The 13,760-nt window shown below is 40.5% G+C and overlaps 1 protein-coding gene across 1 annotated transcript; it reads left to right on the top strand.

The window, feature by feature from the left end:
- The first annotated feature begins 5,106 nt into the window (after window positions 1–5,106).
- NRAS (NRAS proto-oncogene, GTPase) lies at window positions 5,107–12,783 on the top strand. The gene is made up of 6 exons (XM_060772573.2): window positions 5,107–5,203; window positions 7,179–7,305; window positions 8,083–8,261; window positions 9,044–9,203; window positions 10,697–10,820; window positions 11,667–12,783. The coding sequence occupies exons 2-5, from the start codon at window positions 7,195–7,197 to the stop codon at window positions 10,814–10,816; spliced, it is 570 nt and encodes a 189-aa protein (XP_060628556.1). The 5' UTR covers window positions 5,107–5,203; window positions 7,179–7,194; the 3' UTR covers window positions 10,817–10,820; window positions 11,667–12,783.
- The last annotated feature ends 977 nt before the right edge of the window (window positions 12,784–13,760 follow it).

The raw sequence follows: 13,760 nt of genomic DNA, 5'->3' as shown, positions 1-13,760 counted from the left end.
GTTGGACGTCCTGTGACAGCAACCACCAAGTTTCACAAGCAAAAGGCTGACAGATTGATTCAAGACAATCGTTGTATCACTCAGAAATGTCAAGCATAATCGGCATTTTACAAGAACGTGTGGTTCACCTTACTGCTTTGCTTGGCTATCGGAAGATCTGCACGGTGGGTTGCGGAAACTGGGCTTCTGTGACGGCTTCAAATAACTTGTTCATCGTTGGCAGAAATGTATCCAATTGTATCCAGCTGTTTGGTGATTATGTGGAAAAATGAATAGTGGTAATTAAAGAGCACACTCTAAGGATTATTTCTGCGTTTGATTTATTAAAGTATTCCCATCCAAACCAGAGTAACAAAGGTGGAGGCATTACTTTTCATTCAGCCCTCGTATTTGCTGTCAACTTTTACAGTGATTCTGTGAATGAAATATACCCCAAGAGCCCCAGTCACTAACAGCTTTGTTCTGGTCCTGTAAACTTAGAATTATGGATTCTTTTGCCAAATTACTGTAATCCATCTGTAATGAGGCCTCTCTCCCCCCCCCCCCCCTCCAAGGTTGGGTCATTTTTGCTTGTAGTGGAAGTCTGATGTTATATTCATATCCAGTTGCTACAATTCTTTCTTTTCCTCTTCGAAACTGTAGACTGGCAATTGTTATCAGACCCAACTATTTGAGTGGCACTATTGTGTTCTTAACTCCCATGAAGTGGACTTCTATTTATGGTGACCTTATAAATGAGAGACCTCTAAGTTACCCAATTATAAACAACCTTCCTCATGTCTTGCAGACTCAGGGCAAGAACTTCCTTGACTGAGTCCATCCATCTGTACTATGGTCTTCCTTTTTTGCCTACTGACTTCCACCTTACCAAGCAATACTATTATTTTCTAGTGAGTCATATCTCCTCATGGGAACGCCATGTTCTACAACCCATTTGTTTGCCACTGTAGGTCCATGGTATTCACAGAACAGCTTTGGTACCCCATTTCATATGATCTGATTCTCTTCCTGTCAGTTTTCTTCTGTCCACAATACATGTTTGTTTAAATAAAAGTACTGTGTGCTACAGAAAATAAATATCTTTATATGGAGTGTTGCTTTTATATTTTCTAAGCAGCACGGGCACACATTGTAGGAGTTGTATTGATTCCAAGGAATTCCAGAATATTAGAGCAACATTTATTAGAGCAAAATGCACAGAAGAAAAGTTCTAAAGAATCACAGCTGGAGAAAACTTCAAAGGCCGTCTTATCCTTGTTCACACAATAGGCATGGGGAAGTGGTGATGGGGAACTTGTGAAAAAATAAGACAAGAGCTAAAGTGTGGGAAAGTTCCCCATTTGAAAGCCAATGCCCTCTTGAGAAGTGAGAAAAAACTTCAGTCCTCTGAACTACGTATATCTTCTTTTACCATCAACCAAGCTGTCTGAGGCTTCTTAAAATAATTCCAAAATAGTTACAACATGTAGGAAGGCTAAATCTTTCCCATCCATGCTCGATCAAAAAAGGAGCTCATAGCTTTTATAGGTTAACAGTGAAACCTATAGGACTGGACTTGTGCATCCTTACTTGAAATTGCCACCCTTTCCAGAGACTGGATGGTTGCTGCCTGGCATTGTACTGGCCTAACTGAACCAGTTTGCCAGTCCAGAATAAGGTTACTTTATTAACTAATGGGTGTAGCTACAGAGTGTTTCAAAAAGATTTACCTGATTTGAAATTGTTTTATCTTGGCAACCACAAACCGCCCATGAATGAAACCTTTAACACTTGAAAGGGTGGCAATGATTACTTACAGATCCTTCTCACAGTGCACAAAAAGACCCTAGCCTGAGTTTCATAGAATCGTAGAGTTGAAAGAAACCTCGTGGGCCATCCAGTTCAACCCCCTGTCAAGAAGCAGGAAAATTGCATTCAAAGCACCCCTGACAGATAGCCATCTAGCCTCTGTTTAAAAACCTCCAAAGAAGGAGCCTCCACCGCACTCTGGGTCAGAGATTTCCACTGCTGAACAGCTCACACAGTTAGGAAGTTCTTCCTAATATTCACGTGGAATTTCCTTTCCTGTAGTTTGAAGCCATTGTCCCACATCCTAGTCTCCAGGGCAGCAGAAAACAAGCTTGCTCCCTCCTCCCTATGACATCCCCTCACATTTTTATACATGACCATCATGTCTCCTCTCAGCCTTCTCTTGTGCAAGCTAAACATGCCCAGCTCTTTAAGCTGCTCCTCATAGGGCTTGTTCACCAGACCCTTGATCATTTTAGTTGCCTTTCTCGGGACACATTCCAGCTTGTTGACATCTCCCTTCAATTGTGGTGCCTAGAATTGGACACAATATTCCAGGTGTGTTCTGACCAAGGCAGAATAGAGGAGTAGCCTTTAGCTCTAGACACTATACTCCTATTTATACAAGCCAAAATCCCATTGGCTTTTTTAGCTGCCACATTATATTGTTGGCCCATGTTTAACTTGTTGCCCATGACTCCCAAGATTTTCTTCATATGTTCTGTTGTTGAGCCAGGAATCGCCCATTATGTATCTTTGCATTTAACTTTTTCTGCCAAGTTTCGTAAGGTGGCAACCCCCAACACATATACATTCTGGGATTCTATTTAATATTTTTGTCATTTTTCCTCTAATGGGATTAAAGATTCCAACAGTAGGTATTGCAGAATTATAAGAAAAACACGTAAGCCAGATTTGCAAATGTGTTTCAAAATGATAAAATCATGAACCCTAGTCGGAAGAGAGCACAAGGGCCATCCAGCTTAACCCCAATCTGCCATTCGCAAAAACACAAAGCATTCCCACCCGTCCTCTGCAGAGGAGACTCCACCACTTTCAAAGGCAGCATATTCCACAGCCAAACAGCTCTTGTGGTCAGGACATTCTTCCTAGTGTTGAGGAATTTTTCCTGCCATTTGAATCCATTGCTCCATGTCTTAGTCTCCAGAGCAGCAGAAAACAAGCTTATCACATCCTTAGTGTGATATGTGTATTCAATATAAATGTATTTATATTCAAATGATTACTGTATGCTTTAAAGATTCACCATAGCTAAGATTGGTTGCTAAAGGGTCCATACATGGGAATAAACTTTTATCTCAAAGCTTTTATTTAACACCAGGGCCGCATTTCCTCACAGCAGCTCAGGACGACAGTATTTATATTTATATTTAAATCAACATTTCGCAAACTGTGGTTGGGACCCCGGGGGGGGGGGGGGTTGTGAGGAGGTGTCAAAGGGGTTTATTTATTTATGGTGTCAGGAGCGAACCAAAACAGTTGTATTGCATTTAAAAAAAACACAAAGTTTGCAGACTTGGTATTCTATTAAATGTCCTTTGACCAGTAGCTGGCTACTTGGAGTTGCTGCAAGAAGGTCCCCTATTGTGCATGTAGCAGGGCTCAGGTTGCATTGTAGTAGGTGGTCTGTGGTTTGCTCTTCTCCACACTCACATGTCATGGATTCCACTTTGTAGCCCCATTTCTTAAGATTGGCTCTGCATCTTGTGGTGCCAGAGTGCAGTCTGTTCAGCACCTTCCAAGTTGCCCAGTCCTCTGTGTGCCCAGGGGTGAGTCTCTCATTTGGTATCAGCCATTGGTTGAGGTTCTGGGTTTGAGCCTGCCACTTTTGGACTCTTGCTTGCTGAGGTGTTCCAATGAGTGTCTCTGTAGAGCTTAGAAAATTATTTCTTGATTTACTGAATTATTTCTTACGTCGTCGGTGTGTTGGCTGATACCCAAACAGGGAGTATCAGAGGGGTTGCCAAAGATCATCACAAAACACAGTATTTTCTGTTGATCACGGGGGTTCTGTGTGGGAAGTTTGGCCCAATTCTATCATTGATGAGATTAGTAATAATAATAATAATAATTATTATTATTATTATTATTATTTATTCGACCTTATATGCCGCCACTCCCCTGGGGCTCGGAGTGGCTTACAAGAATGACTAAAATCTAACACAATTTAAAAACAATTTAAAACAATTTAAAAACAGCAATATCAACAATCAAAGGCCTGTCGAAACAGGTATGTCTAATAATAATAATAAACTTTATTTATACCCCACCTCCATCTCCCCGATGGGGACTCGAGGCGGCTTACATGAGGCCAAGTGCAACAACACAATACAATAACTAAAATCAAAACACATAATAACTTGATAAGTTACATAAAACATAAAAATACAGCAAACAATATAAAATTAAAATCAATCATAACACAGTGATAGTGACAGTGACAGTGAGCAGGCCACATGTACAGAATAAAACACTAAATCTAAGAAACTAAAATCACTAAAATCACGGAGTGAGATAGGGATGGAGCAGATTATTTGTGAAGGAGAAACTGTTCGGACATGAGGTCACGAAAGGTCTTCGAGGAGAGGACGAGGTATACTCCGAAGGGGTAGCAGCAATCTCAGATTATATGGTTAAGAGTCTGGTTTTGATTGCTCTTTGATTGTAAATGAACTATAAATCCCAGCAACTACAACTCCCAAATGTCAATACTATTTCCCCTAAACTCCACCAGTGTTCCCATTTGGGTATATTGAGTATTTGTGCCAAGTTTGGTCCAGATCCATCATTGTTTGAGTCCACAGTGATCTCTGGATGTAAGTGAACTACAACTCCAAAACTCAAGATCAATGCTCACCAAACAATTCCTGCATTTTCTGTTGGTCGTGGGAGTTCTGTGTGCCAAGTTTGGTTCGATTCTCTCGTTGGTGGAGTTTAGAATGCTCTTTGATTGTAGGTGAACTATAAATCCCAGCAACTACAACTCCCAAATGACAAAATCAATCCCCCAACCCCACCAGTATTCAAATTTGGGCATATCAGGTATTTGGGCCAAATTTGGTCCAGTGAATGGCACTACATCCTGCAGAACAGATATTTACATTACGATTCATAACAGTAGCAACGAAAATAATTGTATGGCTGGGGGTCACCACAGCATGAGGAACTGTAAACCACACCTGCAATAGGCTCGAACATCTACTTCCCCCTTGTGACAAAAAAGGGGGCGCACCCAGTTTCCAGGACACACTCAGGGAAGAGGGCATCATGTTGCCTTTCCCGGTAGGCTTCAGCGCCCAACACTTCCGGCGTCGGGTGATGACGTCAGTCTACGGAAAGTCGGAAGGGCCGATCTGTGGAAGGGCGTTCCGAGCCCACGGAGCCTGTCTGAGAGGTGAGAGAGAGGCGCTTCAGAGCTGACAGACTCAGAAAGAAATAAGGAGAGAGGGAGGAAAGAGGGAAGGTCGCCTCAGTCTTTCAAGGACCTCGTAATTGTTGTAGGGCAGGCATGGGCCAACTTGGGCCCTCCAGGCTTAAGCGGCTGAGAGGAAAAAGGAAAGGGCCTGAGGCTGTTAGGAATGGTGGGAGTTGAAGTCCAAAACACCTGGAGGGCCCAAGTTGGCCCATGCCTGTTCTAGCACCTAGTTTTTAAGATTTTTAAGCAGGGGCTGAATGGCCATCTGTCAGGGGTGTTTTGATTCTGCGTTCCTGCTCTGAACCTAAGTCTTGGTAACTGTCCTGCCCAGATCCCATCAGACCTTGGAAGTTAAGCAGGGTCAGCCCTGTCTACTCCTTGGATGGGGGGCTGCCCATGAATGCCAGGCTATAATATAGAGCAGGGGTTCTCAAACATTTTAAACAGAGGGCCAGGTCAGTCCCTCAAACTGTTGGAGGGCCGGATTATAATTTGTTGAAAAAAATGAAAGAATTCCTATGCACATTGCACATATCTTATTTGTAGTGGGGAAAAAACACTTAAAAACAATACAATAATTAAAATGAAGAACCATTTTAACAACTATAAACTTATTAGTATTTCAATGAGAAGTGTGGGCCTGCTTTTTTGGTTGATGAGATAAGATTGTTATTGTTGTTGTTGTTGTTGTTGTTGTGTGCTTTCAAGTCGTTTCAGACATAGGTTGACCCTGAGCGAGGGACAGGTAAATGACCTTGGTGGGCCGTATCTGGGCCCCGGGCCTTAGTTTGGGGACCCCTGGTTTAGAGGAAGGAACTGGCAAAATCACCTTCCTAAAGAAAATCCTATAAAGTTTATGGGGTCACTCTTAAGGTCCCTTCTACACTACCATATAATCCAGATCATCCACGTTATCAGCATTGAACTGGATTATATGAGTCTATACTGCCATATAATCCAGTTCAAAGCAAATCATCTGTATTTTATATTGCAGTGTAGAAGGGGCGTCAGTTGACAGATTACTTTTAAGGCCCAGATGCACACACATTGATTGCTGTGAAATACCCATGTCTCTGACTTTCCCCATAAATGCCAACCGCTGTGGTTATCCCTTGCATACGGAACGTTTTATATGTGATAAAGCGAGGCTATGATTAAAGTGGAAAGCCAGCACAGTACAGCAGCTTGAGCGTTGGACTATGGCCCCTTCTGCACTGCCCTATATCCCAGGATCTGATCCCAGGTTATCTGCTTATCCCAGATTATCTGGCAGTGGAGATTCATATAATCCAGTGGATAACCTGAGATCAGATCCTGGGATATAAGGACAGTCTAGAAGGGGGCTATGACTCCACAAGCCAGGGTTCAAATCCTTACTCACTCATGGAAACCTATTGAGTGGCAAGTCAGACTCTCTCAGCTTCAGAGGAAGGTAAAGACAAACCCGCTCAGAACAAATCTTGCCAAAATGCTATGTTCACATGTATTGAGGAGAAATGCTTCAACCTCCATGAAATTCCAAGTTATTTGTGGGTTTGTAATATCTTGCCATTGCAACCACCTTATGAAATGCTTTGTAGTGATACAATGTCCCCATAGTCACCATTCACTTTTGTGGCAAGAGTAGATTTAAACCAAAGTATCCTTTTCAAGAGCTTTTTGGAAGAGGAATGAGCATTTATTAAATAGACTATGAACATACTTTCAGTGTAGAATTCATACCTAAGTGTGTTTACCCAAGAATGAATGAACGAATGAACACACACACACACACACATATATTGGTGGTTTGAATTTGTATGATTCCATCCTTAGTCTGGCAACATCGTTGTTGTACAGTTGAAAATTAGGTCCCTAATTACCTCCCATGAATTCTTTGATTTTGCTTAGTCTTGTTTTATTTTTATTTTGTTTTGAAACTCTTGATTCTGCTAATTTGTCATTCTGTCAACAGGTCCGTGTGGAGGGCCATGACTGAGTACAAGCTTGTGGTGGTGGGTGCTGGTGGTGTTGGAAAAAGTGCTTTGACCATCCAGCTCATCCAGAATCACTTTGTTGATGAATATGATCCTACTATAGAGGTGAGTTTATATTTAAGTTTGTATCCTCAATACCATGTTGGTCATATGTAAAGTTAGAACAGACGATGCTATGAATGAAAACAGCAGTGCTTAACAGTTAGGCATCTTGCACTATGTTTTGTACCCCTTGCTGCCACTTCCATACCTACTACTAGACTCCCAAATGTGGGGAGTATGGCAGCTATAAAAGCTGCCTCCCCCATCTCCCCCCCCCCTTAACAACAGGATGTGGTGGGAGTGCCTTCTTCGTGCTTAAAGCAATGTATGGGGTTTTTGTAGCTGCTTTGTAGCAATTTAAAAATAAAAAACTCCTGTTTATTCTGTACAGAGGTAGCAGGGTACAATCTTTCATGCAGTTCCTTCCCACATAAACTTGCCTGTCGCTGTATTAAATAACGAGGAGTAGAAATTTGCAGAACAGTCAGACAGACCACTCCATTATCAGAGACCTGTTTTCTGCAGTCTTATCGTAAATCTATCTTTGTTGTGCTGTTTAAAACCATGAAATACTCAAAATGGAAACTGTGATCTGTACTGATTCGAAATTTGTTGAAGATTATTCACCAAACAACAATACACCTATTCGTTCCCAAAACACATTTAGAACACTGTATGTCCTAATTCTTTGACAATGGGAGCTTTGTTTACATTGTGCCTTGGACAATATGCCCTGACTCCCAAGTGATTTTTCTCATTTTTTGAGAAGTAAACGTATTTAAATGTGCTATAAGAAGTAATTGGAGGATTGATTTTGAATCTGCCTTTGATTTCGCATAGGACTCTTATCGTAAGCAGGTAGTGATTGATGGAGAGACTTGTTTGCTGGACATCCTGGATACAGCGGGACAAGAGGAATATAGTGCCATGAGAGACCAATATATGAGAACTGGTGAAGGTTTTCTGTGCGTGTTTGCCATTAACAACAGCAAATCTTTTGCAGATATCAATCTTTACAGGTAAGATGACAGGACAAAGTTGGTTAAAGCATACTATGATTGAACCATTTGCCATGCCTTCTTAATTACATTTAGCAATTACTAGTAACTACCAGAAAGTCTTTTTCAGTGTGTGTTTAGTTATCAACCAAAAGCCCTTATCTGTTCAAATTCTGCAGACTAATACTAAAGAAACAAGAGACAATTGTGATAAATATCCTGGCAAGAGGAAGAAATGAACACACACACACACACAGGCTTTGAGGGTACTTTTCTAGTTCCTTCATCATTTTCCTAGTTCATACTGGAACATTTTTTTTTATTTATATGCCCCCTTTTTATCAAGGAATTTTGTTATTGTGTGACTTCAAATCGTTTCCAAGTTTTGGCTTTAATTGATTTCTTGGAAATACATGTTCAGAGGAGGTTTGCTTTTGCCTTCCTCTGAGGATGAGAGAGTGTGGCTTCCTGAGGTAACACAGTGGATTTCTGAACAGGGATTTGACCCTTATTCTACAGAGTCATCATCCAGCATTCAAACACTGTCTTATCAAGGACATAGGAGTTTACATAAAATCATCAATGTAATATTATTAGAAGAACTTTGACTCCCTCCAGTTTATAGTATTGCTTTGGGATAGTATCCTCTTCTTTCCATCAGGACTGCAGGTCACTTCACTATCCCAAGATAGAAAAGTCAGGGCGGCGGTCGTGTCAGTTGCTATTGAATGGTAGCAATTTAGACTTTATCAGACGTAACCACAGAGATTGTGTTCTCCCCACCTTCACATCTCTTTCTCCAGAGAGCAGATAAAGAGGGTAAAAGATTCTGAAGATGTACCAATGGTGTTAGTGGGAAACAAATGTGACTTGCCAACACGAACAGTAGATACCAAACAGGCTCATGAAGTAGCCAAGAGCTATGGGATTCCCTTCATTGAGACATCTGCCAAAACGAGACAGGTAAGTAAGTTGTTGTACTCCTGCTTCAGTCATAAGAGATTTGCCAGCCCTGCTATAATACACAGACAAATCTGATTGTGAAGCCCATAGAGTGATGGAGCCTGCTTCTGGGAACATCACCCTGCTTAAGTTTGTCATTTGTAGGAAGTGTGGACCACTGATTTAACTTTGGTTGGTGCCTTGTGCTATTTGCAGACCTGTGTTTTGCTAGTGTTCCCCCCCCCCCTATAGATAAATCAATTTAGAGCAGTGGTTGTCTTCACTTTTCTGTCCCAGAGACTAGTGGAATTTTTCAACTAGAGAGAAGATTGATATTTCTTTTTTTTCTCCTGAATTCTCCAATTTTCTTTCTTGGAGTGCTTTTAATATGTTTCGAACTTACCGTAAATGTAATCACCCAGCAGTATGAGGTATTTGATAGTACGGGTTGAGCATTCCTTATCCAGAAATTCAAAATACTCTAAAATCAAAAATGTTTTGCCAGTAAGCAATTTTCTCCCACCTTTAATGTGGCAGAAACAAAATAATTAAAAAAATCAAATCCAAAATGTCTCTGCTCTCAAGCATTTTGGATAAAGAATACCACATGTACTCAAGTATAAGCAGAGGTTTTCAGCCCTTCTTTTAGGCTGAAAGAGCCCCTCTCGGCTTATACTCAAGCAAGGTAATTTATTATTTTAGTTTATTTTTATTCCATTTTATTACATCATTATATTTTATTACATTTATTATTTTATTCTATTTATTGTTATTATTTTACTCTATTATTATTGTTATTATTACATTTCCATTATTTTACTCTATTATTAGTATTATTATTTTACTCTCTATTATTATTGGAAGGATACATAAGCACATTTACATTGAAGAAGGTTAGAATAGTTGGACAGTCTTGTCTTAAAATTACAGCTTTATGTAAATATTCAAAAACATTTCACCTACTAATGCCTCAATTAATGTAATTTTTATTAACTATTTTTATTTCTGAAATTTACTAGTAGCTGCTGTATTTCCCATCCGCAGCTTATACTTGAACCAATATGTTTCCCCCAGTTTTTGTGGTAAATTTAGGTGCCTCGGCTTATATTTGTATTGGCTTATACTCAAGTATATACGGTACTCAACTTTTAATATAGCTTTGTAAGTCTGTATCTGCACACAAAGAACTCTTGTAGCACCTTTGGGATTAACTGGGAGAAAGAAGCATGAGCTTTTGTAAGCACTATCTGTAAGTCATGCATGAAATTAAGTAGGTGGTATCCACAAAATCTGGTGCTATACACTTATTTCTCTTAGATTCAAAGGTGCTATAAGATTCCTTGGTATACATAATACTGTATGTGCTAGAGGAGCGTAGAGTCGAGGGACCCAGATTTGGGAAAGAACATCACTGAAAATTTGACATGGGATTTTTCCAGAGAGCTGAAGAAGGGACAAGTTTACAAGGAAATGTATTCCCAGGAAAGCATGACCTGAGTGTGTTTCCCATTCAGGGTGTTGAAGATGCCTTTTACACACTGGTAAGGGAGATCCGTCAATATCGGATGAAAAGACTCAACAGTAGTGAAGATGGGAATCAAGGCTGCATGGGGTTGTCGTGCCAAGTGATGTGATTAGGTGAGCTGAGACTTGTTAAACTTCATTTGGCAAAGATGAGACTTTTGGAGAGGAAATTTCATACTGCCATGGTTAGGTTCATAATTGCCCGTAGTACATGTTTTGTAAAGTATGCATAAGTGGCTAGTGATAGCAGTAGGCTGTCTAGAAAAACGTAGCTGAGTGCCTTGTGGGGATGTGAGGTTTCATGGTTTTATCTTGCTAGTTGATGAGATACTGAGTAAGTTTCCGTTGTGCTCAGATTTTTAAAAGGGATTGGTAGAAACCTTTAAACTTTCCTTTCATGGTAGGCAGAGGATATTTCTTCAAGGTACTGCAGGCTATTAGACAATGTAATAGAAGCCAGATCTCTTCAACTTGTCAAATTTGTTTTACCTGAATAGAGGACTTCTAATAGTAACATGACTTTAATCAGATGTGGGCAAAGTATGCCCATGGTATGCATGAGGTCCTAAACTCTGAAGCCCCCTACCACTCCCATAAACAAACTGATTTCCAGGCACATGATGCAAAAACTCCACAAGTACCACAGAATGCCATACTATGCTAAATACCACATTTTTCTCTTCAACATTTCTCAAAATGGTGATGGGAAGTGATGCAACATGTCTTCCGGCCACTATTTTGAGGGGGATTGCAGATCAAGGTGGGGGTACTGAGGGATAGACTAGATGAGCTGGAGAAGGGAGGGGGGCTTGACCCATAGTCCTATTTGCAGCAACCAATCTCTGCCCTAAAGAGGAAATGTTCTTCTTGTATTGCGTTGGGACATTCTTAACCACACTCTGCTAATATTAAGGAGCATGTAGCCAAGTAAAACTAATTGGAGGTATTTATTTATTTCAGATGCCGGAAAAAACAGTCCAAAGTGCAGCTAAAGTTTGAACCTGCATTCCAATGTGTTGCATTTCATGATGATGCCTGGCCAGTATCCTGGTGCCTGTTGACCCGTACTATTTTTTTTCTTCACTTATCAGCACCAAAAGAGAATGTCTCTGAACATCTACCTCTTTTCTCAGCTGAGCAAGCAAAGAAAATCACAATTGTTGTGTGATGGGATTTCCCCCTTTTTTTCACTCTGGTAGGTTTAACCGGAGGAACTGATCATGTGTGAAACTGTCGAGGCCAAATGCTATGAAAGCATCTCTCTATTTTTTTTTAAGAAAAGCTGAAGCGAATTATAACTCAACTGGATGAAAGTCTACTACTGTGTGCAATGTGTGGTAATGCTATACCTGATTTCCTAGACAACATTGCCAAAGAGGGAAATACTTGCTACACTCCTTTACACAGTGTATCTAAAATGTTCTTATAGCACATCAACCTACTACGGCCTTTTGAAAACCCTTGGGATTTTTTTAATAACAAAAGGAATTACGATACTTGATAACCAAATGCCTATTTCCAAAGGCAAGCAATGTTTTGTCCTACTTTGGCAGGTTGCAAGGATGTGTGGGGTCTTAGCAGGCCCATATTGAATAGATGCCTTTGATCATTGTTCTGTGTAACATAATATTGTCTACTATTGATGAGCAGTGGTTCTGCTGAATGATTCCTCTTAACAGGACTTGTCAGAGATTTCATATGGGACTTTCTGCATTCAGACTGTCTGCAACTGAGCTATCTCTCACATCCAGTTGTGAATTGTGCACAAAGACTTCGGTTCACCACTGATCGAAAGCACTTTGATCTGTAACACACTGAGTGGATAGAATGGCAGTTGATTGCTTTCCTCCAGTGTCAAATACATTCCATTTAGCTTTCTTGACTGTGCTTGAAGCCTTCGGTGTGTCCCACCAAGGCCGGTTAACAGCTGTGGAAGCTACATGTTCCAACTGTTCCAATGCCAAATATAAAACATGGTTCTATGAGGGCCTAATAGGGAAGAGGGAGTTGTCACAGCTATTTATGCACTTCTGTTTTGTTTTTAATTAAATGTTGCTATTCATCTTTGTCAAGCAAAGCCTCTCTTTTTTTAAATCTGTGAAAAACATTATGATGTGGAAGAACACTTGATTGCCATCACATACACTGAATTCTCTCTCCAGGTAATTGCTGAGCAGTTGATCTGTGAGTAAAAAGCTAGAGCAGGACAGAATTGTAGAGCATGCAGTCGGTTTGATGTTCAAAACTATCTGATATTGCTTGAAGGAGGAAGTGAATTTCTTTTGTACATACAACCACATAGAACTTGCAGCTAGAGTCTTCATTATGCTGTGTTTTCCCCAGACCACGATCCTGTGCCTCAATGAAGATGGCATGTGGGATTTCCTCAGGAAGTAGTTGATTGAGTAGAGGAGCACCGTTTATCTGAAATATTTAAAACGTGGTCCTGATTCTTATTTGTGTACACGGTTGTCTTATGCGTGGCATGCATTATCTAATGGCTAGCATGGGTGAAGTGCGTTTATTCAAAAAGGTACCACTTGAGATTATGTGAGATCATATGAAAGCACCATTTCTGGATGATTGTTTCCATTCTCAGTCCCATCTTTTCTTTCTTTTCCCTCTCTCCCCTGTAAGCTATCTATTAATGTTACTGCATTTATAAACTTACTGAACTCAGATCAGATTGCAGTAAAAATGGCACCCAGTGTTGTACGTTCTTTACCAGTGTATTTCTTTCATTGCCATTTTACTGCACACGTGCCAAGGCGAAAGAGAAACCACTATGTAACCACCTAAGAAAAGGGATGGCAGAGTACACTTTGAAAAGTACCTTTGCTCTTGTCTCACAAATGTTGCCTGCTTGTTTTAAGCAGCATACAGTATGGATTGTCCTTATGCATGTCCAGTGTTGAAAATATGTCACCATGTTAAAACAGTGCATGTGGTTCTTAATGAGACATGCCGCATTGTCACAGGATTTCTATGCCCAACACCACTTGAGAAATTACACTGTTTAGCTGGTATCGCACCACCTGACATCTGCTGGGAAGT

This window comes from Anolis sagrei, chromosome 4 (assembly GCF_037176765.1).
Source record: "Anolis sagrei isolate rAnoSag1 chromosome 4, rAnoSag1.mat, whole genome shotgun sequence".
NCBI lineage: Eukaryota > Metazoa > Chordata > Lepidosauria > Squamata > Dactyloidae > Anolis > Anolis sagrei.
This window is presented reverse-complemented; position numbering and strand designations above follow the sequence as displayed.